The following is a 25,759-nucleotide window of genomic DNA, read 5'->3' as shown; positions in this document are numbered from 1 at the left end:
CTACAGACAGGACCTAGTGTGCACCGGAGGGTGGACACATGGGGTCCCCGGGCCTCTGTCTCCTTTGCCATGAACACAGTGGGCCCAGGGCCTCACATCAGGGTGTCAGGACCCAGGGCCTGGACCCACACAGGCACTTAGGCGGGAACAGTCATTGGTGGCCTCTTTGTCCTTGCCGTGGACCCTGCCTGGCCCCACCCCGCCCCGGGCCTCTTGGGGCCCATGTGATGCCCATGGGGGCCCTTCTCCTGTGTAGCAGGCACGGCCCACGTGGAGGTGAGGCTGTGGGCCTCAGGGGTGTTCTTTGCAAGAGGCTGGGGTCCCATTTTGGTTTTTTTAGCCCTTTTGGCTCACGTAGGTTTTTTTAGCCACAGGAAATACACACGTGCAGATTTTTAGGGCCGTATCTGACTGCAGAAGCAGCGTTGGTACCGTCCTCGTCGGAGGGGAAGCGGAGAGTGCTCTCTGGGCCCCAGGCTGGCTGCCGTTCCCAGCGCCGCTCAGCGTCACTCTGTGGGTCTGAGCATTCCCCATTCCCTGGTTCTCTTCCGCGATGGTTTCCTTATGGGGCTGACAGCAACACGCTGGCCTGTCTCACTGCCGTAAACAACACTGCCGTGAACATCTCTGGGCTCCAGACGTCTGCCGGGCAGCGTGAGGTGGAGGCGTGGCTGGGATCATGGGATGGAGGAGGGGAAGGCAGAGGGTTTCTTCATCCCGCCTGGGGCCCCCACGGGGCTGCGGGGAGCCACAGCCAGACACAGGCACTCACAGCCCCTGGGGATCAGGGCTGGGCTAGAGGAGGGAGGAATGGGCTTTGGGGCTGGGGCTTTACAGGGTGTATAAGAGTTTGCTGGGGGACAGAGAAGGGTAGAGTCTGCCTCTTGGAACATAAAGTGGGAGGCGTATGGGTGTGCAGACATTAGGGTAAATGAAAGGGGCCTTGGCAAGGTTTGGAGCTGGGGAGCAGAGAGGTGAGTAGGGACCCTTACAGGACCTGTCCTCTGGGCAGGAAGATGCTAGACCTGCAGGGCCAGGGGGAAGGATGAGAATTCTTCCGGTGGGGTAAGGGGTTATGAGCAGAGGGCATGGCCTGGGCAAAGGTTTCGAGGTCAGACGCTAGGTCCTGAACCCGGCGACGTCCGTCTGATATGCTTGGGACAGAGTGGGCTGGGGGCCAGGCCCCGTGTGTCCTGGGGGCCCGCTTTGGCGCCCGGCCTCTTCCTGGGGCGCCAGCAGCCGGGGCCATGCGCCTGGGGGCAGGAAGGGTGTCGGGAAGCCCCTGGGAACTCAGCCCACCCCGCCTGGGACAGCGCCTGCCTCATCAAAGCTGCTGTGGCTGCTGGCGTGGAGCCAGCGGGCCGTGGCAGGCCCAGGGAGGGTGCCTGCCCGCCAGCCCCTGGCACCGTGCCTCTGCCCGTGCCAGCCCCGGGAACCACACTGACTCAGCCGGAAGAGCCTTATCTGGCCCCTGTGCCGCCACCAGCCGCCCAGTCACCGCCGTGGGGTCACGGCCGCCGGGGCCTGGCCCCACGCCCACCATCTGCTCCCCACCCTCGTGGCCTCTGCCAAGTGCCTGGCCCGCCCCACGCTTTCTAATAACGCACACGGCCGCTGGAGGGAGTGGTGCCCAGCGGGCAGGGACCACGTGCGCCTCCCATCAGGGATGAGCGTGCATGTGCCACGTGGGGTCCGGCCACTGACGTGGGCTTGGGCGTGCGGTGGGCAGACGCGCGGTCCCCAGGAGCTGCGGGGGAGAGGTCCTATGTCCGCCAGGGTCTGTGTTCAACTGGGCCAGGCCCTGTGGGAGTCTGGAAGCCACGTGTGTGCCAGTGCCGTGGCTTTTCCACGTGTGTCCATCTGCGTGTTCTGGGGCCGCGAGCTTCTCCGCAGCGTCTGTTATGTGTCCGTGCGTCCACATGCTTGGTATGTCTGTGGACAAGGGCATGAGCCCCGTGTGGCCCGTCCCACCTCTCACAGATGTGTGGGTGCATGTCCTGGGGTCTGGACACAGCAGAGGGAGGCTGGGCCACGTACCGCAGCGCGTGTGGAGAGCGCTGCTGGCACGGTCCCTGAGCCCACGTGGGATGGGGTGGCAGCGCCCTGCGGCTGTGGGTCTGTGGCACGTGTGTGCGTGAGTGGGCCCTGACGTGTGTGTGCTCACCCTGCCCCATGAAGCATGAGGTCGGGGGGGACCCATCAACCATTAGCAGAAGTCACGGCGTCCCGTCAGTGGCTGGAATTGACTGACATGGACCTGTCCGTGGGCCCGTGGCTGACGTCCCCCGGGGAGGCTGAGGTGTGAGCAGGGCCGGGCATGGTCCCTTCTCTCCACCCTGAGCTGCGGGGTGCCCTGTCTGTGGTCTGCAGGCACCGTCAGGGAGACGCTAGGCAGGGCTTGCCCCGCTCTGTGCCTTAGTTTCCCTGCCTGAGGCAGAGACCCTCTCCTTCTGAAGTTTTTGGACCCCCAGGGCCAGTGCCACTGATGGGGACATAGAGGGGCGTCCTCCCAGCTGCTTTGCAGCCGACCCATGACCCCTGTGCTCTGAGCTGAGTCAGGGGAGCAGCTGAGGGTGCGGGCTGGTGGGTGGGCACGCGCCGGGGGCGGGGCATGGCGCCCGCCCCTTCTCCACCGGCCAGGCTGCGTGCAGACAGAGGACAATTGGGGGTCATGGGGTTAAACGGTAACCAGTCTGCCTATTGAAGGCCCCAGCGTCAGGGCTGGCAGGGTCTTGTGGGGTGGGGGGAGGGGAGGATAGGCACCGCCCACTGCCCACCGCCCACCACCCCTGCAGGCCCAGTGCCTGGCACCTCGGGGACACACTCCTACCCTCCCAGCCCGTAAAAACCCACGTCGCAGGGCGAAGCGCCCCGGGAGGTGAGTGGCAGTGCCCCCAGCTGCCCGGACATCAGACGGCCTGTTTGGGAAAAGGGTCTTCGCAGGTGTCCTTAGTTAAGACGGACACCCCCCCCCCGAGTGGCCTGGGTCCTGAATCCAGTGGCAGGTGTCTCGGGAAGAACAGAGACCCTCAGGCCGACCTCAGGGAGCCGTGGTCTGAGGGGCACAGGACGAGAGGCCCCGCCCCCTGGAGACAGGGACCCTGGCAGTCCCAGTGAAGGGCTCACAGGAGCGAGGGCAGGAAGGCGGGGCCGCACTCCCGCCAGCGCGCGCTCCTGAGCTGGGCCCTCCCTTGGCACCAGCCTCTCGCGTGGGTGCTGGGCCGCACATGTGGACCGCGGGCAGAGGCAGGCGATGCGTGGCACACGGTGGGGGTGTAGGGCCTGATGGGCTGGGCCGGCACCATGGCGAGGGCGGGCTGTCTGGGCCATTATCTGCCAGCGAGTGAGGGTGTGTCTGTGTTTGTGTGTCTGCTTGGACGGGTGTGTCTGTGCCTGCGCCAGGACACCATGTCGGGGTGGCTTGGCCGGCCCAACCGTGGGGAGGGCCACGGGTGCGTGGGGAGGGTCCACAAGTGCCCAGATAGGGGTCTGCGGGTCTGTGCCACCACGGCGGGGAGAGGTCCCGGTGGGGGCTGTGTAGGTGTGTCTGGATGGGGCCATGGGTCGTGGGGCTGCTGTCCAGATGGGATTGTCGTGGGGGTGGGTCTTGCGTCTCTGTCCGGGCTGCAGTGGTGGGGAGTGGCCATAGGCCCCTGTTCCTGGTCAAGCTGTGTCACCCTCTGCCCCCCAGGCGGGGTCTCTGAGGGTCCCCTGCCCCGTTAGGCTGTGTCTCCAAACCTCCGTCCTGAGTAAGGGTGTCAAGCCCATTGCTGCAAACGTGGGTCTCCCGTACTTGTGAGGGTCCCCCCCCAGGGGGGCCGCTAACCTTCCTTGCGTCCTTCACTTTACCGCCCACCTCCTTTGTGACCAGCGGCACAGATGTCTTCCAGGACCCGAGCTGGGCCTGGCCCCGATCCCTGGGGTCTGCTCCCCAGATCTCTGGTGGTTCCGTGGCTCCATGTCCTCCTGCCCAGCCCCTCCCCACCCTCTTGCCCCATCCTCTCTCCCCAGCTGCCGTTGTCCCAGGAGCGGCAGGCATCCCCTGCCTGTGAGTGCCTGGGGACAGTTGTGTGCTTGCCTGCGGGGAGCCCGACTCTGGAAGGAGATGTGGGGCGGGAAGCCACACAGTCCTCTGTTTCCCCACCATGGCTGGAAGCCCTCCCTTTGAGCCTCAGTTTCCCTGTCTGTAAATCAAGGCAGTGCTCACGGGAGTGCTGGCCGTTGCCATAGTTAATAACCGTTCATGGTGTCCCGGCCCAGGAGCCGCAGGGTGGGGCCAGCGCCTGCTGCCTGTGCCCGGGGCTGCCCGCCATGTCCGGCTCACGTCTCCCCACGGAGCTAGGCTTCACTGGGGCTCTCGGGCTGCTGGCCACCATGGGGCAGATCCTGTCCCTGTGCCCCCGGCTGGGAGTGTGCCCAGCAGGGTCCCTGGCCAGGGTCCCTTTCTCGACTGCTGGGCAGAGCGTGGGGGCGGGGAGTAGTCCCCTGGCTTCCTATAGCGTGTGTGGGCTGGGCTGCTGTGGCTGGGCCAGGCAGAGCTCTGGCTGCAGCTCCGTTCCGAGAGCCCGTGCAAGGGAGGGGCGGAGGGGGGGCAGGGAGCTCGCTCCACAGCCGGCAGGCAGGTCACTCGGAGCAGCCTCTGCCTCGGAGGGTCCCTGCCGGCACCTTCTGGGGCTGCTCGGGGCACGAGTGTGGGTGGAGACGGGGGCCCCTTTCCGAGAAAACCCCACAACGGGACTTGAGTTCCCGGGTGCTGGGCTCTGACCTCAGCCCTGGACCCTGGGGCCACTGCAAGGCAGCAGTTGGGTGGGCGTGACAGGATGATTTTGTGCGGTGACCCTTGTACAAAATACCCCAAGACTGTGTGTGGCAGTTGATTTGTAATGGCTTGGGGAGAAGATTCTGGATTTTTGGCTTGCCCAGAGAGAGCCCGGGTCTGAAGGGCAGGCTTGCTCCCCAACACCACGAGGCCCCCATGGGGCCTGGGACACCCACATCCCTCCAGAGGCAGCAAGGGCTCCGTCCCGGGGCTCCAGAGCTGCTCTGCAGTCTGTGCTCAGTGGCTCTCTCCCCCCCTCTGACGTGGGCTCCCGCTCGGACAGCAGTCTGTGTGCTTGGGGCCGGCCTGTGGCTGAGGGGCTCCCCGGGGACCGGTGGCTGTCCCGACCCACGTGTCATCGGCTACCTGGGCCATCTGCTTCCTCCTCCCTCACCGCTTCCCACCATCGTCCCTCTGCCACTTTCCAGCCTGTGGGCGTGCCCCCGTGGGCCTCAGTTTCCCCAGCTGTGACATTGTCTGGCCCTGAGGTTGGTGCTCCCCTGCCTGCCCCCCAGCTCTGTCCTGTGCATCCCACCTGGAGGCCGTAGGTGCCCTCGCCCACTTCCTGGGGGACGATAGCGACGCCCTGGGGCAGCCGTGGCCACACGCAAGGCTGGTCAGGAGTGGGGCGTTGGTTGGCCATACGCGTTTGCCCAGCCTCCGCCGTCACCCAGAAAGCAGTGCCTTGGAGGTTCAGCCCCGTGGGGACGTTTGTGATTTGTTTCTGGAGCTTTTTATTACTGTCTGTCGTGGGTGGGGTGCCATGTCTTTCTGAAGGGACACGTGGCCGGCTGGGGTGGCGTGGCTGAGCGGACAGATGTCTCTGCCCTGCCCAGAATCACTTCCCCAATTTCCTGCGAGCCCGCAGGGGCCGCCACATCTGTGAGGAGGAGGCTGAGCCCGTGCTGACGGGAAGCGAAAGGCGGCCTGGGTGTCCCAGGGCTCAGGTGTGCTGGAGGGCAGCTCGCGGGACGTCAGTGAGGACAGACAGACATGGCCACGGCCCCCACCGCACGCCGCAGCCGGGACCTCACCGACGCCGCGGTGGCCTCGCTGGACTCTTGCCGTATACCCCACCGGCCCAGGGCTCTGTCACACGCCCGCACCCCCGGCCTGGACAGGCAGAAGGTGCCGGATGACGGCCGCCCAGTGGGTTGTGCTGGATGACGGCAGCCCGGTGGGTTGTCCCGGCCGACCCACACCGTGCGGGCTCCCACTGCGCTCCGCGTCCTGGGAGTCTCCGGGACCGACTGGTCCCTCGGAAGCGCAGCTCCCTGGGCGCCCAGCTGGGCCCTCCGACTTGCATCCTTCGCAGCGCCGGGGCCTGGCTGCCGGCCTCCGCTTCCTGATCGCGTGGTCCCCGCCCCCTGTGATGGGTAAACTGAGGCTCAGTGCGCAGACAGGGACGGTTCCACCCCAAGCCGCCGCCTTCTGAGGCCCCACTGAGCCCTGTCTGGCTTTCTCCATGCACAATGACGTGGTTTGCTCTGAGGTCACTGCGGGGAGGGCCGAGGCCAGAGCTTTGCCATTTGGGGCCGCGGGACCTTAGGTGAGGCCCGTACGTCCTGGGCCTCCCGCCTGGTGCAGCCACGGGGAAGCACAGATAATGCACTTAGCACGTTGTTGGCGCGGCACAGACGCCTGCCTCAGTTTCCCCAAGTGCCCCGTGGGCTGAAGGGGGTGGCCCCGCCTGCCCGGCCCTTGGCAGCTGTGGTGTTTCTGTGAATGGGGGAGGTTGGGGCAGCCCCGAGGGACTCTGTTCCTGGCCCACCTGGGGCCCCCGCAACGGCTGTGCACGCTGAGTCATCTCAGTCGGGAGGGGCTTCTGAGGGGATGGGGTGGGGGCCGCCAGGGCTGGGAGAGGTGCATCAGGGCTGAGCTGTGACGGGACAGGCGGAGGAGGCGAGAGCCTGAGGGAGCCTTCTCTCCTTCCTTCGTCAATGGGTGCCTTGTGTCCCAGGTGCCGTGCCCGGCTCCCATGGTCCCTGGTTCTGCCCTCGGGGGGCTCTCATCTGGGTGGGGGGAGACCCTCCCAGAATGAGCGCACACAGGCCCCTGTGAGGGTGCTGAGGCCTCACTGGATGTGCAGCCCGGGCCCGGGGGTCAGGCTGGACTGTGGGAGGGCGTGCAGAGGTGAGGGTTAGGGTTAGGGCTCCAGCTGGAGAGTCCAGCAGGTGCGCGGGCCGTGGGGAGAGAGCTGGCGGACCCACGGCCGAGGGCTGGTGTGGCGGGAGCATGGCCAGCGACGGGGAGCGACGGGATGCACGTGGCGTGGGGGCAGCCGCTGGGAAGTGTGGACTTGCCGCTGAGAGCTGTATGGAGCCATGGTCAGCTTGAGAGCAGGCACACGGTGGCGTCTGGGTGTAGAAATGAGAGGTCCCTGGCAGGCTGCGAGAAGGAAGCAGCATCTGACTGTCTGTCCTGGCCACTCCCGGGTGTTTTCTGGAGGGATGGGGGTGAAAACAGGCGGGCCACCTTCTCCTGCTTCGCTCTGCTCTCAGAACTTACAAGGAATCAGTTCTTTTTTTTTTTAAGATTTTTATTTATTTATTTGACAGAGAGAGATCACAAGTAGGCAGAGAGGCAGGCAGAGAAAGAGGAAGGGAAGCAGGCTCCCTGCCAAGCAGAGAGCCCGATGCGGGGCTCGATCCCAGGACCCCGGGATGATGACCTGAGCCGAAGGCAGAGGCTTAACCCACTGAGCCACCCAGGTACCCCAAGGAATCAGTTCTTAACCCAAAACCCCAAGGGTATGAAGATAGGGGAGATGATAACTCTTGTCCTAGCAGCGGGGTTTGTGAAAAGAGTCCAAAGGTGGCAGCACCCTAGCGTCCACCGATGGGCAAACAGGGAACATCCTGGCCACTAGCATCAGCGAGGCCCCACGCGCTGTCCTGGGGATGGCCCCCAAGCCCATGATGCACAGGGAGGGGACCAGACACAGGAGGCCACAAGGGGTGTGAGTCCACGCGTGTGACACGTCCAGACCAGGCTCCTCCACGGATGGGAAGGGGCTCGTGGGGGCTGGGGAGGGGAGGGGTGAGGGCTGATGGGGACGGGGTTTGTTCAGACTGATGGCATGTTCTGGAATCACAAGGAGGCCATGGTTGTAGGACTCTGAATCCACTCAATGCTACTGAAACACTCACTTTAAAATGGTGAATTCTGTGTAATGTGATTCTCGATCCCGTAAATACATTTTTCTTAAGGTTCAGAGACAGTAGGTAGATTGACAGCACTTGGGGACCCGGGCCTGCCCACGGCCCTTCCACCCGTCTCCGTCCCCTCGCAGCCCGGCTCTGAGCACGTCTGGTCTGGGGCGTTTGGGACCCGCTGGTCGCTGTGGAAGGCGCGTTTCTGGTTTCCCGGGAGCCGCAGCGTCGGGAAGCCTCTGTGTCCTTGGGCGTCTCTCTGCTGCCTCTTCCTGGGGGGCTCAGAGCTTACCGGGCCCTTCCTTGACTTTTCCTACTTTGGGCCCCTGTCTCTGCCTTGGAAGGACCATGGCCTCAGGTGGGGCCCTGCGGACTTTGGAGCCACCCGGGTGGCAGGAGGGGGCCTAAGCAGACACCGTTAAAGGGGCAAAGGTCCTCCCAGGGGCCCCACAGGCGGGCGGCTGCTTTACAGCCTGGGCCCCTCGGCCTTGGGCTGGACGCAACCTCGGGCCCCTGGGACAGGCTGGGAACCGACTCACTGTTGGCCGGGTGGGGCCTCCCGCCCACGGGACCTTCTCAGGGCCAGTCAAGCCTCAGGAGGCAGCCCTGGTGGTGCCCAGCCCACATGGACATGTCCCCACACCAAGCCCCTCTCCTGCGGGTCAATGGTGGCTGGGAGGGACCTTTTCCTCCTACCTTCTGTGCTGGGGGCCTGGGGATGGGGCCGGGCGCTGGGGCTGAGCTGCCGGGTCCCGAGGGGTCTGCTGTCTTCTCGGCCCAGAGGCTGAAGGGTCCCCCCACCCCCAGACACGGACACACAGCTCTGCCGGGTCAGCAGCATGACCCCAGGACTTTCTCAGCGGCCCAGACAGAAATGCTCGTTGGCCACAAACAAGAATTTCCTGTTTGCCTATCCGTGCGCCTGGAGGGTGGGCTTGCCTCTACCTGAGCCTTCCCGACCTTGTCTGCCTCCAGCTCACGTGGCCGGGGGGTGGGGGGTGGGGTGGGGGGGCAGGATGTTGTCCCTCAGAAAGCCGGGGAGGCTGGGGAGGACTCAGGGCCTTGCTGGGGGTGATGGGGATGCAGGAGACTGCGGGGCAGGGGGCTCCCGCTCAGGCTGCCGGGAAGGCCCTCTGGCTGCCCAGTGGGGTGACAGGGGAGGCTTGGCCCTCACCCTGTGCCTCAGTGTCCTTTTCTGTGAAGTGGGTGGTGTGATTTGGGGAAGACTGAACCAGGGTCAGCCCAGCCTCAGCACTGAGTGGTCCGACACCCTCCCTCACCCTCAGCTGCAGCCCAGAGACCGGCCGGGAGCCCCACGGGGGCGCTGAGTGTGACTCCCGACCCCACCGGGCTCTGGAGCCAGGGAGGGACTTGGCTGCCGTGCTTCTCAGTGGGGACCCTGGGGGCGTCCAGCCCAGACTCGTCTGTGTCCACATCCCCCATCTCAAGATTCTGCACCCATTTCACTGGTGGACAGACAGGTGTGGCCGGGCGGGTGGACGCTGGCGGACCCAGGTCACAGGGCAGGAAGTGACAGGGTAGAGCCGGCCTCCGCACCCCCCCCAACCCTGGTGCATGGTGTCACCCACCCAAAGCTTGAGCCTTGCAGGGCACATAATGGGTTTGGGAAGAGACGAGTGCCCCATCACCAGGGTGCCCTGAGCTGTCAAGGGCGTTTATTAAGCAGCTACTGTGTGCCTGCTTCCAGACATGGGGCGGCGGAAGGGCTGGGAGCAAGGGTGTCAGCGAGCGAGAAAACGGGCCACCCCAGCACATGTCCCTGAGGGTGCGGAGCGTGGGGTCTCCCAGAGGTGGGCCTGCCTCTGCGCCCAGCAGGTTCCAGGAGCAGCGAGATGCCTGCCAGGAGGGTCCGCAGACCCTGGGGCTACAGGGCGTCCGTCCCTCGTTAGCCAGGAGCCTGAGTCAGACCCCGTGAGCCGAGCACCGCGCGTGGGGCCCCTGGGAATACCGGCTGCAGGCTCCGGGAGGCGGGCAACCCAGGGAGAGGCTTCTGGAAGGTTCTCCGGTCTCCAGCCCTGGTTTGTGGCTGTGGCAGGCGACCTGTCTCAGCACCTCCTGGACCACCCTGAGCAGGGCAAGATTTCAGCCTCAGAGTCCCATGGGACAAAGGCCCAGGCTCAGCCCGGGGCAGCCTGGAGCCCAGCGAGGACAGACGGTGGGCCCGCTGGCCCACAATGGGGTCTGGACACCGGCTCCCATGCCCCCATCCCTCTGGTCTGGCCAGGGCAGGGTGCAGCCGGCAGGGGAGCGGAACTCGGGGCCGGAGCCCCATAAAGCCGGGGCGGCCTTTACTGCCCTTTGTTGCCGGCAGCCCCCAGCAGCCATTAGAGCTCCCTCCTCCCCAGCAGCCGGGGGACCGGCACAGCCCCCTTTACGGCCCCAGACAATACCCTGGCCCCACGGGGGTCTGACCGGGCTGTGCCGCAGACCTGTCCACCCACCATTGGCCTGGGGTTAGCGGCTCCCCACCAAGCTGGCTGCCCCTGCTGCCAGGTCTCCGTCCTGAGCCTCAGTTTCCCCTGCTGTAACCCGGGTGTCATGATGGCTCTGGGAGCTCAGGGCGAAGCTCCTACATTGATGGGAAGGAAAGTTGGGGCATGGCGGGGTATAGGGGGTACTGAGGTCTCCTTGGGGGCTGGGTGCAGGGAAGGTTCTGGCAGGGTGGTCCCCCGGGCCGGGATCTCACAGGAGTTGTTGGCCCTGTCAGGAGGGGCATGTGGTTCCTGAGCCCCATGGGAGTGGCCGTAACAATGACCATGGACTGGGGGGGCCGGACGCAGCAGGACTCTGTCCTCCCGCATTCTGGAAGATCCAGGCCGGGCTCTGGGGAGGGTCCCTCCTGCCTCTTCCAGCATCAGGCGTGGCCACATCTCTGCCTGGGCCCCGTCTGTCCTCCATAAGGACACTTGTGGTCGGGTGAGGCTGGACCTAACCCGGTGAGTACGACCTCATCTTAGCAGGTGACGTCCGTGAAGACCCCGTTAGGTGAGGTCGTGGTCTGAGGCGTGGGTAGAGGCGAATTGTAGGGCCCCTGCCATCCTGGCTCCCGCTGGGGCTGAGCACTCAGGGCCCGTCGGACTCACTCAGCTGCTGTGTGCTCACCCCGTCCGGACACTAGCGACGAGCCGGACGAAGTGCCCGCGGGCGGACGGGAGACGGCACCACGTGTTGCCCCACGTGGTGGGATGTATGGTGGGGGACAGGCGCGCGCCCATGGGGAGGCATAGCTGCAGGCCGAGGGCCCCAGGCAGGGGGAAGTGCAGGGCCTCCCAGACCACCATAAATCAGCCCAGGAATGCAGCTGGCCAGCCCCACTGGATCAGGGCAGAGACAAAGACCCAGCCTGGACCACCCCGGCCTGTGCCCGGAGGCCCCACTCTGTCTCCGCTCCAGGACCGGGAAACCCAAGCCCAGAGAGGAGCGAGATGGCTGAGGGGTAGCTAGCCCCAGGGACCCTGCCTGCCCAGGCCCGGGGGTTGGTCAGGCACAGGCACTGGGTGTTGCCGAGTTCCTGGGCCCTAATGATGGGCTGCCCTGGCCGTGGCTGATGGGTGGTTTCGAGGCCCCCCCGCAGTCCTGAACCTTCAGGGTCCGTTCCCCAGGGCTTAATTGAAGATTGCTGTTTGCTGCTGCCCCCCACCCCCGCCTGCACAAACTCCAGCCCCCAGTTAGCTCTGCCGCCTTCCTACTGCCTGCTGGCTCCTGGGAGCTGAGGGTCTGTGCGTCTGGGGGCCCCTAACCACCAGTGCAGGGACGAGCGAACCCCAGCAGCCAGTGCCTAGGACAGAACGTGGGCCCAGAGGCCTTGACATTCCCAGGCTCTGGATTCACGCCTGCCTCTGGGCCTCAGTTTCCGCGTCTACAAAATGGAGCCACGCCTGGAGCAAAGGCGAGTGTGTGACTCGGGACAGCACCAGATGTGTCCATCCACTGTAAGGCAGCGATCGGCCTGGGTGTTGTGTGTCTTAGCCCAATTGTGTCCCCCAAGTGACGGGTTGAAGACCTGACTCCCAGGGCCAGAGAACGAGGCTTGGCTTGAGATCAGGTCCCTGTAGCTGCGGTCAGGCAGGGAGCCCTCAGACGAGGCGGCCCTGGGCCAGCAGGCACAGCCTGCAGGACGCGTGGAGGAAGCGTGAGAGGCAGAGGCCGACACTGGAGGGGTACCTGGGGCCCCCGAGTTGGGGGGAGTGGGAGGGACGGTGCCCTGGAGCCTCCAGGGGGGCTCAGCCCTGATGTGCATGGACCTGGGCTCTGCCCTCCACAGTGGGGGGAGAGTAAACCTTTGCTCTGAGCTGCCCGGTATGTGGCTTGGTGGTGGCCACTGCTGGGGACGCATGTGGGGACCGGCGTCCTCATCTGAAAGTGGGGGCGGGCTCTTTAGGCTCCGTGGGGACGCTGCGCCCACGTCCGGGCTCTGACACTGACCTCCCCATCCACTCCCTGACCCCACAGCTCTACGAACTGGACGGGGACCCCAAGAGGAAGGAGTTCCTGGATGATTTGTTTAGCTTCATGCAGAAGCGAGGTGAGGTCGCCCACCGCAGGCGGGGGGCGGGGCGGGGGAGCAGGGGAGGGGGCGGGCAGGAGGGCGGGGCCTGCTTGGCTATTAGGTCTGATGGGGGAGACACAGCTGGGAGCATCTAAGGGGTGGGTCCTTGGGTAGGAGGTCTCAGGTCCCCAGCCCAGACCCGTGGTGTGATGAGGTTCCCACCCCTAGGCCCCCACCGCCCCTAGGATCCCCTGCCGCAGAGCCAGCCTACAGGGAGCAGGGCTGGATTCCCGGGAGGGCAGCAGGCGCTGGGACAGAAGCGGCTCCGGCCCCTCGCCTGTGCCTGCCAGGGCCTCGGTGCCTCTCCCTGTGAGGTGGGGCGTAAGCAGTTCCCACTGTGCAGTGGAGCCCCAGACGGGCTGAGTGCCAGCAGTGTGCCCGGCCCATCCCACCCTCAGGGCCCCCTGGCTCTGGGGTGAGATGGACACCGTAAATAGCCTGGCCTGGGCACAGGGAGCGGGGACTGGTCTGGGTGGGCGTCCCTGTGGGGAAACCGAGGCCCAGACACTGGAGGGGCGTTCTGGGTAAGCCAAGGGCAGAGAGGACCTGGGGCAGCAAGAAGGGCCCCACGGCCCTACCCGTGGCCTCAGCCTCAGCTCAGGGCTGCCGTGGGGCAGAGAGAGCTGGATGGATGGATGGACGGATGGATGGACAGAGAGACAGACCTGGGGGAGGGGTTCTAGAGGTACCCCCTGCAGTGTGGGGCTGGTCCCTCTGATCAGAACCAGCCCCCATGGTGGGAGCTATTATAACTCCTACTGTTCAGGGAAGGAAACTGAGGCCCAGGGAGGGGACTTGTCCTTGAGCCCTGGACGCAGGAAGGGGCGGGGCCAGCGGGGTACTGCAGGGTCCACTCGAGCCCACTGCAGGGGCCAGCCACCGGCTGCTTTGTCCAGGGCCCTCTGCATGCCTCTCGCTCTCCAACAGCCTCTGTAAACACCAGGCCCAACAGCCGGAAGGGAAGATGAAAGGGGAGGGGCCGCGGCCTTCCCATTAACCCCTCCCGTGCCTTGCCAGGGCGGAGGAATCCAGACCCAGTCCTGGGGCGAGGGGCCCCCTCGTTATCGTTGGGAGCAGTCCCAGCCGGGCCGGCTGCCCCCCATGTGGTCAGAGAGATCTTGCCCCACTCTCTTTATCAACCCATCCACACCTGTGGGAGCCCCCCACCCACCCCCCACCCTGCAGGGAGCACTCAGTCCCCAGGCCAGGAGCCCACCCACCCTGCCCAAGACTGGGCCTGGTGTCCTGCAGGTTCAGAAGGTGTGGTGAGCAGCCTGTGAGTGGTCAAGGTGGGGAGGCCCCAGAAACAGCAGTGGAGCCAGCAGCCACTCAGGGCTCTGAGGGTGTGAGTCCAGCCCTGCCTCTAGCGCCAAGCCAGGCTCCCCCGGAGGACAGGGAGCAACAAACTCCTACACATTCCTCAGAACCCAGCCCCAAGCCCCCCTCGCCCTTGCTGTCTTCTTGGATCCTCGCCCTCTGTAACTGGCAGCCTCTGGGGCTGAAGGTCCGGGAGATGCCCCCACCCACCCCGCCAGACGCTGCGTCCTACATCCCACAGGCCTTCACTCCAGACAGAAAGTTCTTTCTTTTCCCACATCACAAAGTAAAGGCCTGTCAGAATTCTGGGGGCTGGGAGTGCGGGAGGGGTCCTGCCTGCACCCCACCCTCCTGCTGTTTCCTCGAAGACCTCCCCACCCTTCCTTATCTCCCCCGCTGCCCCCATGCCCCCGTCCTGCACCGGAGCCTCTCAGCCCTCCGCCCCGCTCCTTCTGTAAACATCCGATCAGGCCCGGATGCCGACCTTGGGCGCGGGGTCCCCAGAGGACCTTTTGTGTGATTCTTTCTGTTCTTGCCCAGAGTGCGACATACACCAGCATCCCGGGTGGGCGGGGGGAGCCCCTGACATGGGGGTTGCCTTTTCCTCTCTCTCTCTTGTGCTGAGAAATGGAACTGGGCAAGGGTGGGGGTTCTGAAGTCCACCTCCCCTCTGCCCTCTCCAGGCGGTCCTCTGTCCATGGGGGTTTGGACACCTGGAAAGGGCACACGTGGCCATGGGTGGCAGGAAGTGGTTCTGGAACCCCCAGCTCCAACAGACCAGCCGGGCCGCGCCTTCTTGGGGAGCCACAACCTGGGCCCACCGTGGGCCCATCTCTGGGAGGCTGCAGGTGTGCGTGACGCAGGCTGGGCACCAGGGGGTCCAGGTTGGGGACCCCGGGTGACAGGACAGCAGCTAGGGGCCACAGATAGCACCCAGGATTGCAACGGCAGGGAGAATTCTAACGGGGGGGGGGTTTCCCCCCAGCCAGGAAGGCGCCACCCAGGCCAAGCTGAAGGCCCCCACACGAGGGCGATGGGGACAGGAGCAGAGGCTTGAGGCTCGGGGCTGGTGGACAGGGACCAGGCCTGTCCACTGGGAGCAACCCCCCGTCCTTGGCCCAGTCCACTGCCCCCCTGTCTTAAGCAGCAAAGCGGCCCAGTGGAGCTCTGCCTCCTTCCCACTGCAAAGGCGGTGGGCGGTGGGCGGTGGCCGAGGGTGCAGGCCCCTGGGACTGGTCAGAGTGATTTTGTCACTCTGGGAGCAGAACTAATGGAGGCCCAGTTTCTGCTGCGGCTCCACAGCCTGGCCCTGCGCCGGCCCCCATCTCTGTACCCCCAGGTGAGATCGGCCAGGAGCCCGGATCCCTGATGGAGAAACAGGCTTCCTCACACTCTCTTGGGGGGGATCCCCCCCCAACAGCCCTACCCCCCAGGAGACACAGGGCCACACCAGGGACGCCTGCGGTTGTCACAGTTGTCACGATGGGGTGCTCTCGGCGCCGAGGGGGTGGGGCTGGGGGTGCGGCTCAGCAGCCAGGACGCCCCCGCAGAGAGCAGCATGCCCTGTCCCCCTGTCGGGAGAGACCCCTCTCCCGTGGGCGTGTCAGTCCCAGACGGTGACGGTGACGTCCCCTCCACTCACCACCCCCTGCTCCCCCGCAGGGACGCCCGTGAACCGCATCCCCATCATGGCCAAGCAAGTGCTTGACCTGTTCATGCTGTACGTGCTGGTGACGGAGAAGGGCGGCCTGGTGGAGGTCATCAACAAGAAGCTGTGGCGGGAGATCACCAAGGGCCTCAACCTGCCCACGTCCATCACCAGCGCGGCCTTCACCCTGCGGACCCAGTGAGTGCCTGTGGGGAGGGGGGACCGGGGCGGGGGGGGGCGGGGGTCCGCACTGTGCACTGTGTGGCGGGAGGCACGGTGCCCGCGTGCCACCCTCACCGCCCCCCTGCACGCAGGTATATGAAATACCTGTACCCCTACGAGTGCGAGAAGCGTGGCCTCAGCAGCCCCAACGAGCTCCAGGCCGCCATTGACAGCAACCGGCGGGAGGGCCGGCGCCAGAGCTTCGGGGGCTCCCTGTTCGCCTACTCGCCTGGCGGCGCGCACAGCATGCTGTCCTCACCCAAGCTGCCCGTGCCCTCGCTGGGCCTCGCCGCCAGCACCAACGGCAGCTCTGTCCCCCCTGCGCCCAAGATCAAGAAAGGTAAGGGGCGCCCCCCTCGGGGCCCAACTCGGCGCCGCGCTGGCCGGGCCCTCTGACCGCAGAGGGGACTCGGGGCCGCCGCTCCCCACCCAGGTCACCAGAGGATGAGCCCCAGCGTGCCCCCCAGGGGGCCCTTCGGCGGCGGCCCGAGAGAGCGGGGGCAGCTGCCCCGCCGGGGCCCAGGGCAGACGTTACTGGCCGACCACCGGCCGACTGACCGCCCGGGCCACAGGGCGCCCACGTTGCTGACTGCGTGCCGTGTTCTTTCCTGATCCCACGGCAGGCATCGTGAGGGGTGACTGTCGCTGGGCCAGCGGTGTGGCCGTGGTCATCGCCCCCAGCAGACATTACTAGCCGATTGCTGTATTCTTCCCCCTGGGAGCTTTGGAGCCTTCTCAACACAGCGTCAGTCCTGCAGGCATCTTGACCTTGTAGCCTATCAGGCTGACCTTCACCCACCCCGGAGCTGGTGCGTGGTGCACCCTGAGGCTAGCTTCCAGCCGGGATGTGGGGAAAGTTACCCTGTGCCTGTGGGTTTGTAGAAGTGGGGGCTGCAGCGCGTCGGTGCCCAGCGGGCAGTGGGCCGAGTTTTCGGGTATCCGCCAGGCAGCGCCCCCATCCGTGGCCAGCGTCACCAGTCGATGACCGCCTTCTCTCCCGCTGAACCTCCGAATCCCGCGTAACACAGAGGCACTAACTGCACGTGCGGCCCCAGGCCTCAGGCCGGGTCACTGAGTGTTCTCCCCTGCCCCACGGGCTTTGACCCCCTATCCTCTGAGTAGCCTGAGGGTCCAGGGGAATCCGCACGGTTCAGGCTGCTCAGGTCCGAGGCAAGCGCGGTCTCTAGTGACCGCTCCTTCAGTCCTCTGGCACCCTGGTTTACCCACCACCCCTCTGCCCGGGAGCACCGGCGGTCCCCGCCAATGGTTGTCAGCCACTCGTGGCGCCAGAGCTGGGGCGAGGGCGGTGGGCGGGAAGGAGCCTTTCCTGACAGGAGGGAACCAGGAAGTGATGGGCAGCCGTGGGGGCCCATGGTGAAGGGTCCCAGGGGCCCCCAGGTGGTGTTCCCTTGTAACCAGACGGGGGTAGGGGGGTGCCACAAAGCTTCTGGGCGAGGGTCTGGTGTAGAGGGGGAAAACACGCCAGGCAACAGGGGAAGGACACGGGGGAAGAGTCAGGAAAAGAAGAGACAGCGGGTCACAGTGGGACCCTGGTTTCCATCACAGAAACGGGAACGGGCGGGAGCAGGTTCTGGTGCTGAGCTGCCTGGGTTCGAGTCCCAGCTCAGTGACTGCAGCTCTGTGGCCTTGGCATAGCCATTGCTGCCTGGAGCTTGGGTCCCCTCATCCGTGAAGCGAGGGTGGGAGCATGGGGCTGGCACGGGGTTGTTGAGAGGCCTCTCCGGACGGGTCGTGTTGAGTGCGTTAGGACACACAGGGAGGCCTCGCTGCTCTCGCTAGTGTTGTTCGTGGCCAGCGCCCTGTTGGCGGGCTTTTGGGATAGCATGGGCGCCGGGCACAGCTGCGCCCACCACAGCACTAGGCCGTGGTTTCCGACATGCCAGTTTCCGACACCAGGCGGACCTCAGGAAGGGCTCCCGGCACTCGTGTGTGTCCCAGAGCCTTGCCGCTTCCCCGGAGAGGGTGTGCACACCCGCTTCTTCCTGCCGGGGGGAAGGCAGCACCAGGCTTCTTGGTGCCCCTCTGGCTGCCAATGCCTCTTCTCTCCCATCTAGAGGAGGACTCGGCCATCCCCATCACGGTCCCGGGCCGCCTGCCAGTGTCGCTGGCGGGCCACCCTGTGGTGGCAGCCCAGGCAGCGGCTGTACAAGCAGCAGCAGCTCAGGCAGCTGTGGCTGCACAGGCAGCTGCACTGGAGCAGCTGCGGGAGAAGCTGGAGTCTGGGGAGCCTCCTGAGAAAAAGATGGCCCTGGTGGCAGACGAGCAGCACCGGCTTGTGCAGCGGGCACTGCAGCAGAATTTCCTGGCCATGACAGCCCAGCTGCCCATGAGCATTCGTATCAACAGCCAAGGTACCCACCCGGTGCCCAGACCCTCCCTGCTTCCTGCCTATGCAGCAAATTCAGGGCCTCATAGCCAACATATGTAAAGAGTGCCCACAAATCAATAAGAAAGAGAAAGAGATAAAACGAATTAGTGACTAGTAGAAAATGCCCATGGAAAGCTGAGTCGGGGATCTGCATGCTAACAAGGAGATACCGTTTTTTAAGCCATCAGAGTTTGACAATATTAAATGTTGGTTAGGATGTGGGAAAATGCACCCATTGAGTCCTGCTGCTGGGAGTGTAAACAGGTGATAATTTGGAAATCTCTTCTTTTTTTTTTTTTTTTTAAGATTTTATTTATTTATTTGACAGAGAGAAATCACAAGTAGGCAGAGAGGCAGGCAGAGAGAGAGGAGGAAGCAGGCTCCCTGCTGAGCAGAGAGCCCGATGTGGGGCTCGAACCCAGGACCTGGGATCATGACCTGAGCCGAAGGCAGCGGCTTAACCCACTGAGCCACCCAGGCGCCCCGGAAATCTCTTCTTAAAATAGAAAACATTCTTGCCCTGTAACCCAGTGATTCCACTCCATATCTCCGGCAAAGCTAGTAGGAGTGGAGCAAGTCAAGTCCAGGCTACTCTGGGGCTGTTAAAAAGAATGAGATGGTTTGAGGGATGTTGACGTAGCTTCAGACTTATCATCATGAGAGAAGCAAATTTTAGACAGCTATCTTCTTCTTCAGTAAATATTTAGTGAGCACCTACTGTGTGTGCTGACAAGCAGGTCCTTGCCCAGATGGGCCTATGACTACCGCCGGTGGTGTTTCTTCTTCCCGCAGCCTGCGAGAGCCGCCAGGACTCTGCCCCGAACTTGACCGGCCCCAATGGCAGCAACAGTATTAGCATGTCAGTGGAGATTAACGGGATCATGTACACAGGTAGGACCCGCTGGGCCCTGAGCACTGTCTCCTGTTAACTCAGGAGCACGGGGTTGGTGTTGCCCCCACCAGGGCCACCCAGTAGGGCTCTGCCCGGGTGCAACCAGAGTGAGCCAGCACCCGCTGCGTACTCAGCCCCGTGACCCAAGGACACTTGTTTCTCCCACGGCAAATGGTGGTCTCAAATTCCTTTTGAAACACCGTGTAGCCAGCCCGTAGCTCACAGGGGCCACCAGGGGGTGCTGTGGACGTCGAGCAGCTCCGTGGCTCTGCGAAGGTGCCGCCAAGGGACAGAGAAGTGACCTGTGGCTGCCATGGGCCGCCAGATCCCTGGGTGACTTTGCAGGGGGCCCGTGCTCATGGCGTCCCATGACGCAGCCCCTGCTGCGTCATCTTCCCAACCACATGATATGTTTCTCCTCCTGTCCTCACACTAGGAGTGCTGTTTGCTCAGCCACCAGCGCCCGCACCACACCCAGCTCCCAGCAAAGCCGGCGGCGGCGGCCGGGGAGGGAACAGCGGGACCAGCAGCAGCGCCGGCAGCCAGGCGGGGCCGGCGGGGTTGTCCACACCTGCCACATCTTCTACCTCAAATAACTCATTGCCTTAACCGTACCACTCCCCACCCGCCACTCCCACCCCAGGAGCCCGCCTGGGCAGGGGGGGCGGGAGTCCGAGGTGGGCCACGCAGGGACCGGGATGGCGGTAGATACGGGTGGGGAGGGGAGGTATCCATAAAGGAGCCACAGCTAACGCCAAAAAGAAAGAAAAAGATATACATATATATATATAAAGAAAATTTAATAAAACAGGGGAAAACCAAGGAACACTTGAATTACTCAGGTTCGGACATTCAGAGATGTAAATTGTGAGAGCAGCAGAGAAAGTCAGAAGAGAGAGGGGCCGCCTTTCTGAGGGCTGCAGCCCGGCTGGACCAACTGGCTGGGTCTGGTTCTGTGCAGATCGGTTGCCATGGAAGCCGATCCTGTTTACCTCATACATCCCTGCACTGTGTGTTTTCATTTTTGTCTGTTTTTTTTCCTTTTTTTTTTTTTTCCCATTCATCACACACTCACCATACCCAGCTCCTTGTGTTGAAAGAAACCCCTGAGCCAAGATCAGCTGAAATTTTTTTTTCCTTGTTGCTTTTGGGAACTACTTTTTTTTTTTTTTTAAAGAAACAGTGATACTCAAGATCTATAGGGTTTTTAAGAGGTTTTGGGGTTTTGTTTTGTAAATAATCTATTTTATTCTTGGGGGAGGAATCAAACCTTAGGAAAAGTATATATATATATCTATATATTTGTGTTCATTCAGGGAAACTGGACTTGAAAAAGCAAAAAAACACAACAACCACGAAAAAAAAGAAAAAAGTAATACCCTTTCTATTTTCCCATGACTGACTTGGGTTCCTTCGTGTGTTTCCTGTGGTGCGGGGTGGGCGGGGGCAGCTGGCCAGAGCCAGGACAGGTGATGAACTCAGGTGCTATGGGCGGGGGCACCCGGGGGCCTTTCCCCTACTCCCTGTGCTCCCTAGCTGGCCCTCCCGTCAGAGACTGGAAGTCTTAACTGGAGAGGACGGATGGATGAAGGGCCCTGGGCATGGGAGGGGCTCTACCTATGACAGCCCCCAGGCTCCTGTCTCAGGGATGAATGTGGCCTGGGGGTGCCCCGGGGAAGGGAGGGGAGGGCTGCTCTGGGTGATGATCTGGGGGGCAGGGGAGCCGGGCTCAGCTCAGGGCGAGGTTTTTAGAGCGACGGCACCTGAACGCCCCCCTTCCATTCTCTCCTCTTTAACTTTGCTCGTTCCTTCTCTCTTGGCCCCTGGGCTTGGGGCCACAGCCCCCCGGAGTAGGTACAGTAACAGGAGGCCACACCCCGTCTCCGCACGACACTTCTTCCTGCTTAGAAGGTGGGTGTTGGGGGGGCACAGCTGGTGGGAGGCTGGGGGCTGGCCGTGGTCTTGGGGATACAGCACCATCTGCCCTAAGGCCCAGGCAGGTGGGGGGGCCCTCTTGACACCCGCCATGTCCCTGTGGGACTTTCGTTGGGGGTGGGGCACTGACTCAGCTGTTCCCAGGGCGAGCCTGTGTTCTCTAATTGGGCTCAGGGGCTTGACCTAACAAGGCTGAGGGGGGGCAGTGCCAGCCTGGGAGACCCGAAGGGGGGGTCCTGGGCCCCCAAGGCTGGGTTTTCCCTTGTGTGGGGCTCTGCTGGGTCTGGAATAGTTCAGGGTCCTTGACACTCCCACCCCCAGCCTTCTAGGGGTGGGGTCTCCCTCTGCTTTTCCTTCTGGAAAGTTCTGCCCTTCCCTCTTGCTGCAGCAGCACAATCATGGTGGGAGGGGGATCTCTTTGTCGTCCCCCACCCCGCACAACCCGGCTCCACGCGGAGAACCTCCCCTCATCTCCTCTCATCCCAGCCCGACCTGTGGACGCCCCGACCTGTCGCCTTCAGGGTTTCCCGGCTGCGCCCACGTAGGGGGTGTCTGCTGCACGTTTCCTTCTACCTCAGGTCTGACTCTCGATGCCAAACCCCGTGCCCTGCCCCCCCCGGCACCCCCCTCCACCTGGAAAGCCTTAGGCCCGCTTTGTAGGTGTGTGCGTGTCTTCGCACATGTCCGGGCGCGTGTCCTTGCGTTGGGACCCATGTGGCCTCCAGAGGTAACTCGGGGTGCAGCCTGCTGTGCAAGTGATGATTGTAGGGGACAGGTGGGGGCGGGGCATGGGGCCTGGCCAGCCCCAGGGGCAGCTGTGCCCAGTGAGCCCACCCTCGCTGGGAATGCGAGCGGGGTCCTCCCCCGTCTCTGCCCTTGGTGCCCCATGCACCCCCCTGCCCCTCCTGTCCCTGGAGCGTAGGGAAGGGGGGCTTTCTGGGGTGCAGAGCCATGCCCCCTCTGTAAACCCCAGGCAGGGGAAGATGGGGGCAGCTGTCTGTGCCCTTGGCCCGTGTGCTGCTCATTCCTGAGCGAGCTTCGCATGGGGAGGGCGGGGACCCCAAACAGGGTGGAGAGGGGCTCTCTGGGGCTCCCTTGTTGGAGATGATGCTTCCAGAAGCTTCCATGGGACCCTGAGCCAGGAGGTGGGCAGCAGGGTGGGGCAGCATGTCCCTTTCCGTAGTTCTGCCTTTGTACACCCCCCTTTCCCATTTTTATCGTTTTTGTCCACTTTGTCCTTTCTCCCCCCTTTAGTTTTGCTTTTGCATTTTTTTTCTTGGCAAACATGAATGCAGCCTTTCATTCCTGACATGTGAAATTTCAGTTTCTCTGGGGTTCGTCAGATGGCGTGGGTCCTGCGCCAGCACTCAGGTTAAAGTGAAAATAAACTTTTAAAAATAGGTTTAAACGACTCTACCTCTGGCCGGGCCTGGCCTTGTTGCCCTGGCCAGGGCGGCCTATACCGATTTCAGTTTTTGCAGAACATTCAGGTATTAAAAGGGGAAAAAAAAAAAAAAAAAAAGGACAAAAGACCAAAAAAAAAAAAAAAAAAAAAACCCACAAAAAAACAAAGAAGAAAAAAAAGGTGTGTGATTTTGAAATTGAAAAACACTGAAAGTTTACATTTTATAACATTATTATGCAGATTGTATTTAAACTTCAGAAATATTTAAGACAATTGTAACCCTGTAAAGTTGATGAGATATTAAAACAAGACAAAACACTTCTGACTTTTAACAGAAAAGTCTCCTGTGATGGTTTTTTGGGTGTGTCTGGGTCCCCGGGGGCGGTGGGCACAGGGTCCAACCCCACCATCCTGTAGCAGGGACGTCGTCCCAGGGGACAGGCCAGGGGTCTGCAAGTGGGTGGGTGTGGCCACCAGCTCATGGAGGGGAGGTGCAAAGTGTAGGTTTAGGGATTTGGGGAGGACAGATGGCAGGCCTAGGGGTGCCCTAGACTGCTCCCCAGCCCCTCGGCTAGGTTTCCTGCCATCCTGGGTTTGGAGGCCACTGTTACTCTGAACCCAAGCCCCTGGGGGCTGTGGCCTGCCCCCAGCCCCCTCCTCGCTGGGCCTTCCTCTGGGCCTTTGCCGTACCTCTTTCGCTCTCTGCCAGGCCAGCCCCTTGTCACCGTGACACAGAGCCATGTTTGTGCTGCATCTACCCCCATGCCCCCGGGATCGCCCCTTCAGCTTGGCCTGCGCCGGGACCGGACCTGGCAGGAGAGGGGCACCGGCAGAAACCCCCAGCCTGCCACCCACCAGGCCCTCTGCCATCTTCTGAGACCAGGACCCAGCCTCGTCCCCCACAAGCCTTCCCACTGGGGTGTGGGTCACGTTTTCACATTTAATGATTCAGCAGGTGTAGCTCCAAAGTGGCCCCCTGCCCCAGGAGATAAAGGAAAAATAATTTTAAGAAGGAAAGTGGCACGTGGGCTGTGGTTTGCAATCCTGGGGCTCAGCACATTTGGAAGGGAAATCCTGTGTTTTCTGCTTCCAACCCCAAACCACACCGGCACTGCAAAATTGGGCTGGAAGAGATTTTCTGGGGTGTCTAATCGATTTACCCTCGTGACCCCCACATGCAGAATGTGACAGGCTCAAGGTCAGCTTGGCTGGAACGTGGGCAGGCCCAGCCTCCCGCCAGCTGGCTCCCCTGCCACTGGCTCTGGACCGGGCCTGCCCCGGCCAGTCCCTCCCGGCCCTGGCCAGTCCCTCCAGCCTGGGTCAGCCCCCAGGGGTTGTGGAGTGAGGGAGAGTCAGCTAACCCTCGTGTCACAGCCCAGTGGTTCCCACGCACCCCCGTGGCCCACTTCATCCCCGGCATTTTCCACTCCTGTTAGAAATGAGTCAGCTGCGTCTTGGTCCCCGCCTCCCTGGGCCTGGGAGACCAGGAGAGGCCGGAGGACCAGGATCCACCTGCCTCTTGGGCTCCCTAGTCCTGCCCTAGGAGATAAGGGAGAAATAACTTTAAAAAGGAAAATGGCCCTTTCTTGCGGACTGGCTCAGCCAGTCCACATCTCTGTTCCTCCACTGAAGAGGCCCAGATCTGGGGCAGGAAGCCCTGAGGTCACACAGCCCCAGGGGCACCAGGGAGGGCTCAGGCCCCATCACAGCTTCCAGGAGCCTGCCAGCCTTTGCCTCCCATGCGAGGAGGCCCGAGGAGGCCCAAGGAGGCTCCTAGGAGGAACCCTTCAACACCTGAAGAGCAGAGCTTTGGGAGCCTGCAAGGAGCCAGGGCTCGGAGCCCGGCCACAGCAAGGAGAGGGTTTTCACCTGAGTCATCCTCCCTCCCTCCCATCATCGCTGGTGTACAGGACAGGCGGGTTGGGGGGGGTGGCCTGGGGAAGGAAGGCGCCCCTGGGCTGGGACCCCAGAACGGTGGGGTCTGCTCTGGCTCTCCAGTGTGTCCCCACTACCCACAGAACCGTGCTCAGTATTGAAAAAAGAATAAATTAAGAATTCAGGGATTAGACTGGGAGTGGGGGAAGAGGAGGGAATGTCTCTGTGCCTCAGTTTCCCCCTTTCTGCTTCCGCCACTGCAGCCACACCCTCGCAGCCTGGGGTTTGGGACCAGGCACCCACCAGGCTGGCACCAAGGAGGTCTGGCAACTGGGTGGTCCTAGACGCCCCCCCAAAGTGTGGTTGTTGTCCTGCCCTTCTGACACAACTGGTCTGTCCTCATTCCACACTCGCTGGGCTGGGGGTGGGGTGACCTCTGACCTCCTGGGAGGAGTGCAGGGGAAGGAGGCCTGTGAGGGGCTGGGCCTGCCAGCCAGCTATGCTTCCTGCCGCCTGGGCCTCCCCCTGCCGGAGCGCCCACCACCAGCACCCTCTGGGCACCAAGCTGAGAACCCTGCAACCCACATCTGCTGGGCCTGCCCCATGTCCCGGAATCCAGGAATTTGGAAACCTCCAGGCCTCTGAAAGCGGAGACAGACCCAGGACCCGAGTTCCGTAGCTGAGGGAAACCGCAGTGTCCCTGCAGTGCGCTTGGGGACAAGGAGGCCCAGAGCCTCACTGATTTGCTCCACAGCTCGAAAGTGCAGATATAAGTTCTGAGTCACTGGTCCGAAGGCTGCCTGGGCCCACTCCTGGGAGCCACACGATGTGGTCATTCTCAAGTGGGATTCCACGGACTGCCAGGGGTTCAGGGTTCAAAGCAAGGTTTGATTTGGGGAAACCCATGTTTGGAAAGTGTAAGTTAGTATTGCCGGAGTTTTGTTTTTCTCATTCCCACTTTCAAAACAACATTTGTGGGGCTCCTGCGTGGCTCAGTGGGTTAAACGTCTGCCTTCCGCTCAGGTCATGGTCTCAGGGTCCTGGGATCGAGCCCCGCATCAGGCTCTCTGCTCAATGGGGAGCCTGCTCCCCCCACCCCACCCCTCTGCGCCTGCATCTTTGCTCACTTCTGATCTGTCAAATAAATAAAACCTTAAAAAAAAATTGAGGAAACGGTGGCATCAGAGGTTCTGGGGGTGGAAATCAGGAACCATTGTTTCTACTTGCAAACTTTGAACCAGGAGGCCCCCGCCTGAGTGTCCCCATCTGGTAGCTGCTGGGGGCTCACACACTCAGCAACTTAAAAAACGTCCTTACGTCTTTTATGCCCCCTCACCCACCCCAGGATAAACTAAAATCCAGGCTCCCCACGGCCCGACAGGCCTTGCATGGCCCTGCTCCATCCTCCACGGTCGGCCTCAGGGCCTTTGCACATTCCACTGCCCTCCTTTCCCTCCCTGGTCGCTAGTTCCCTGCTCAAGCGACAGGCGCTCTGGGAAACCCCTCTTCCAGGTCCCCAAACGGGGCAGGCCCCT

The 25,759-nt window shown here is 62.9% G+C and overlaps 1 protein-coding gene across 6 annotated transcripts in view; it reads left to right on the top strand.

Annotated features, from left to right (window-relative positions):
* ARID3A (AT-rich interaction domain 3A) overlaps nt 1-22,688 on the top strand; it is a 31,502-nt gene extending 8,814 nt beyond the window's left edge. For all 6 annotated transcript variants that reach the window (XM_047707607.1, XM_047707575.1, XM_047707569.1 and 3 more), the window contains exons 4-9: nt 12,445-12,517; nt 15,521-15,704; nt 15,821-16,068; nt 17,804-18,100; nt 18,910-19,008; nt 19,446-22,688. In XM_047707607.1, coding sequence (XP_047563563.1) covers nt 12,445-12,517; nt 15,521-15,704; nt 15,821-16,068; nt 17,804-18,100; nt 18,910-19,008; nt 19,446-19,618 — 1,074 coding nt within the window. In that variant the 3' untranslated portion in view covers nt 19,619-22,688. The remainder of the gene's footprint in view (nt 1-12,444; nt 12,518-15,520; nt 15,705-15,820; nt 16,069-17,803; nt 18,101-18,909; nt 19,009-19,445) is intronic.
* Nucleotides 22,689-25,759: the final 3,071 nt, after the last annotated feature.

Source organism: Lutra lutra, chromosome 1, assembly GCF_902655055.1.
Source record: "Lutra lutra chromosome 1, mLutLut1.2, whole genome shotgun sequence".
Classification (NCBI taxonomy): Eukaryota; Metazoa; Chordata; class Mammalia; order Carnivora; family Mustelidae; genus Lutra; species Lutra lutra.
The sequence above is the reverse complement of the archived record's forward strand: the minus strand, read 5'-3'. Positions and strand labels throughout refer to the sequence as shown.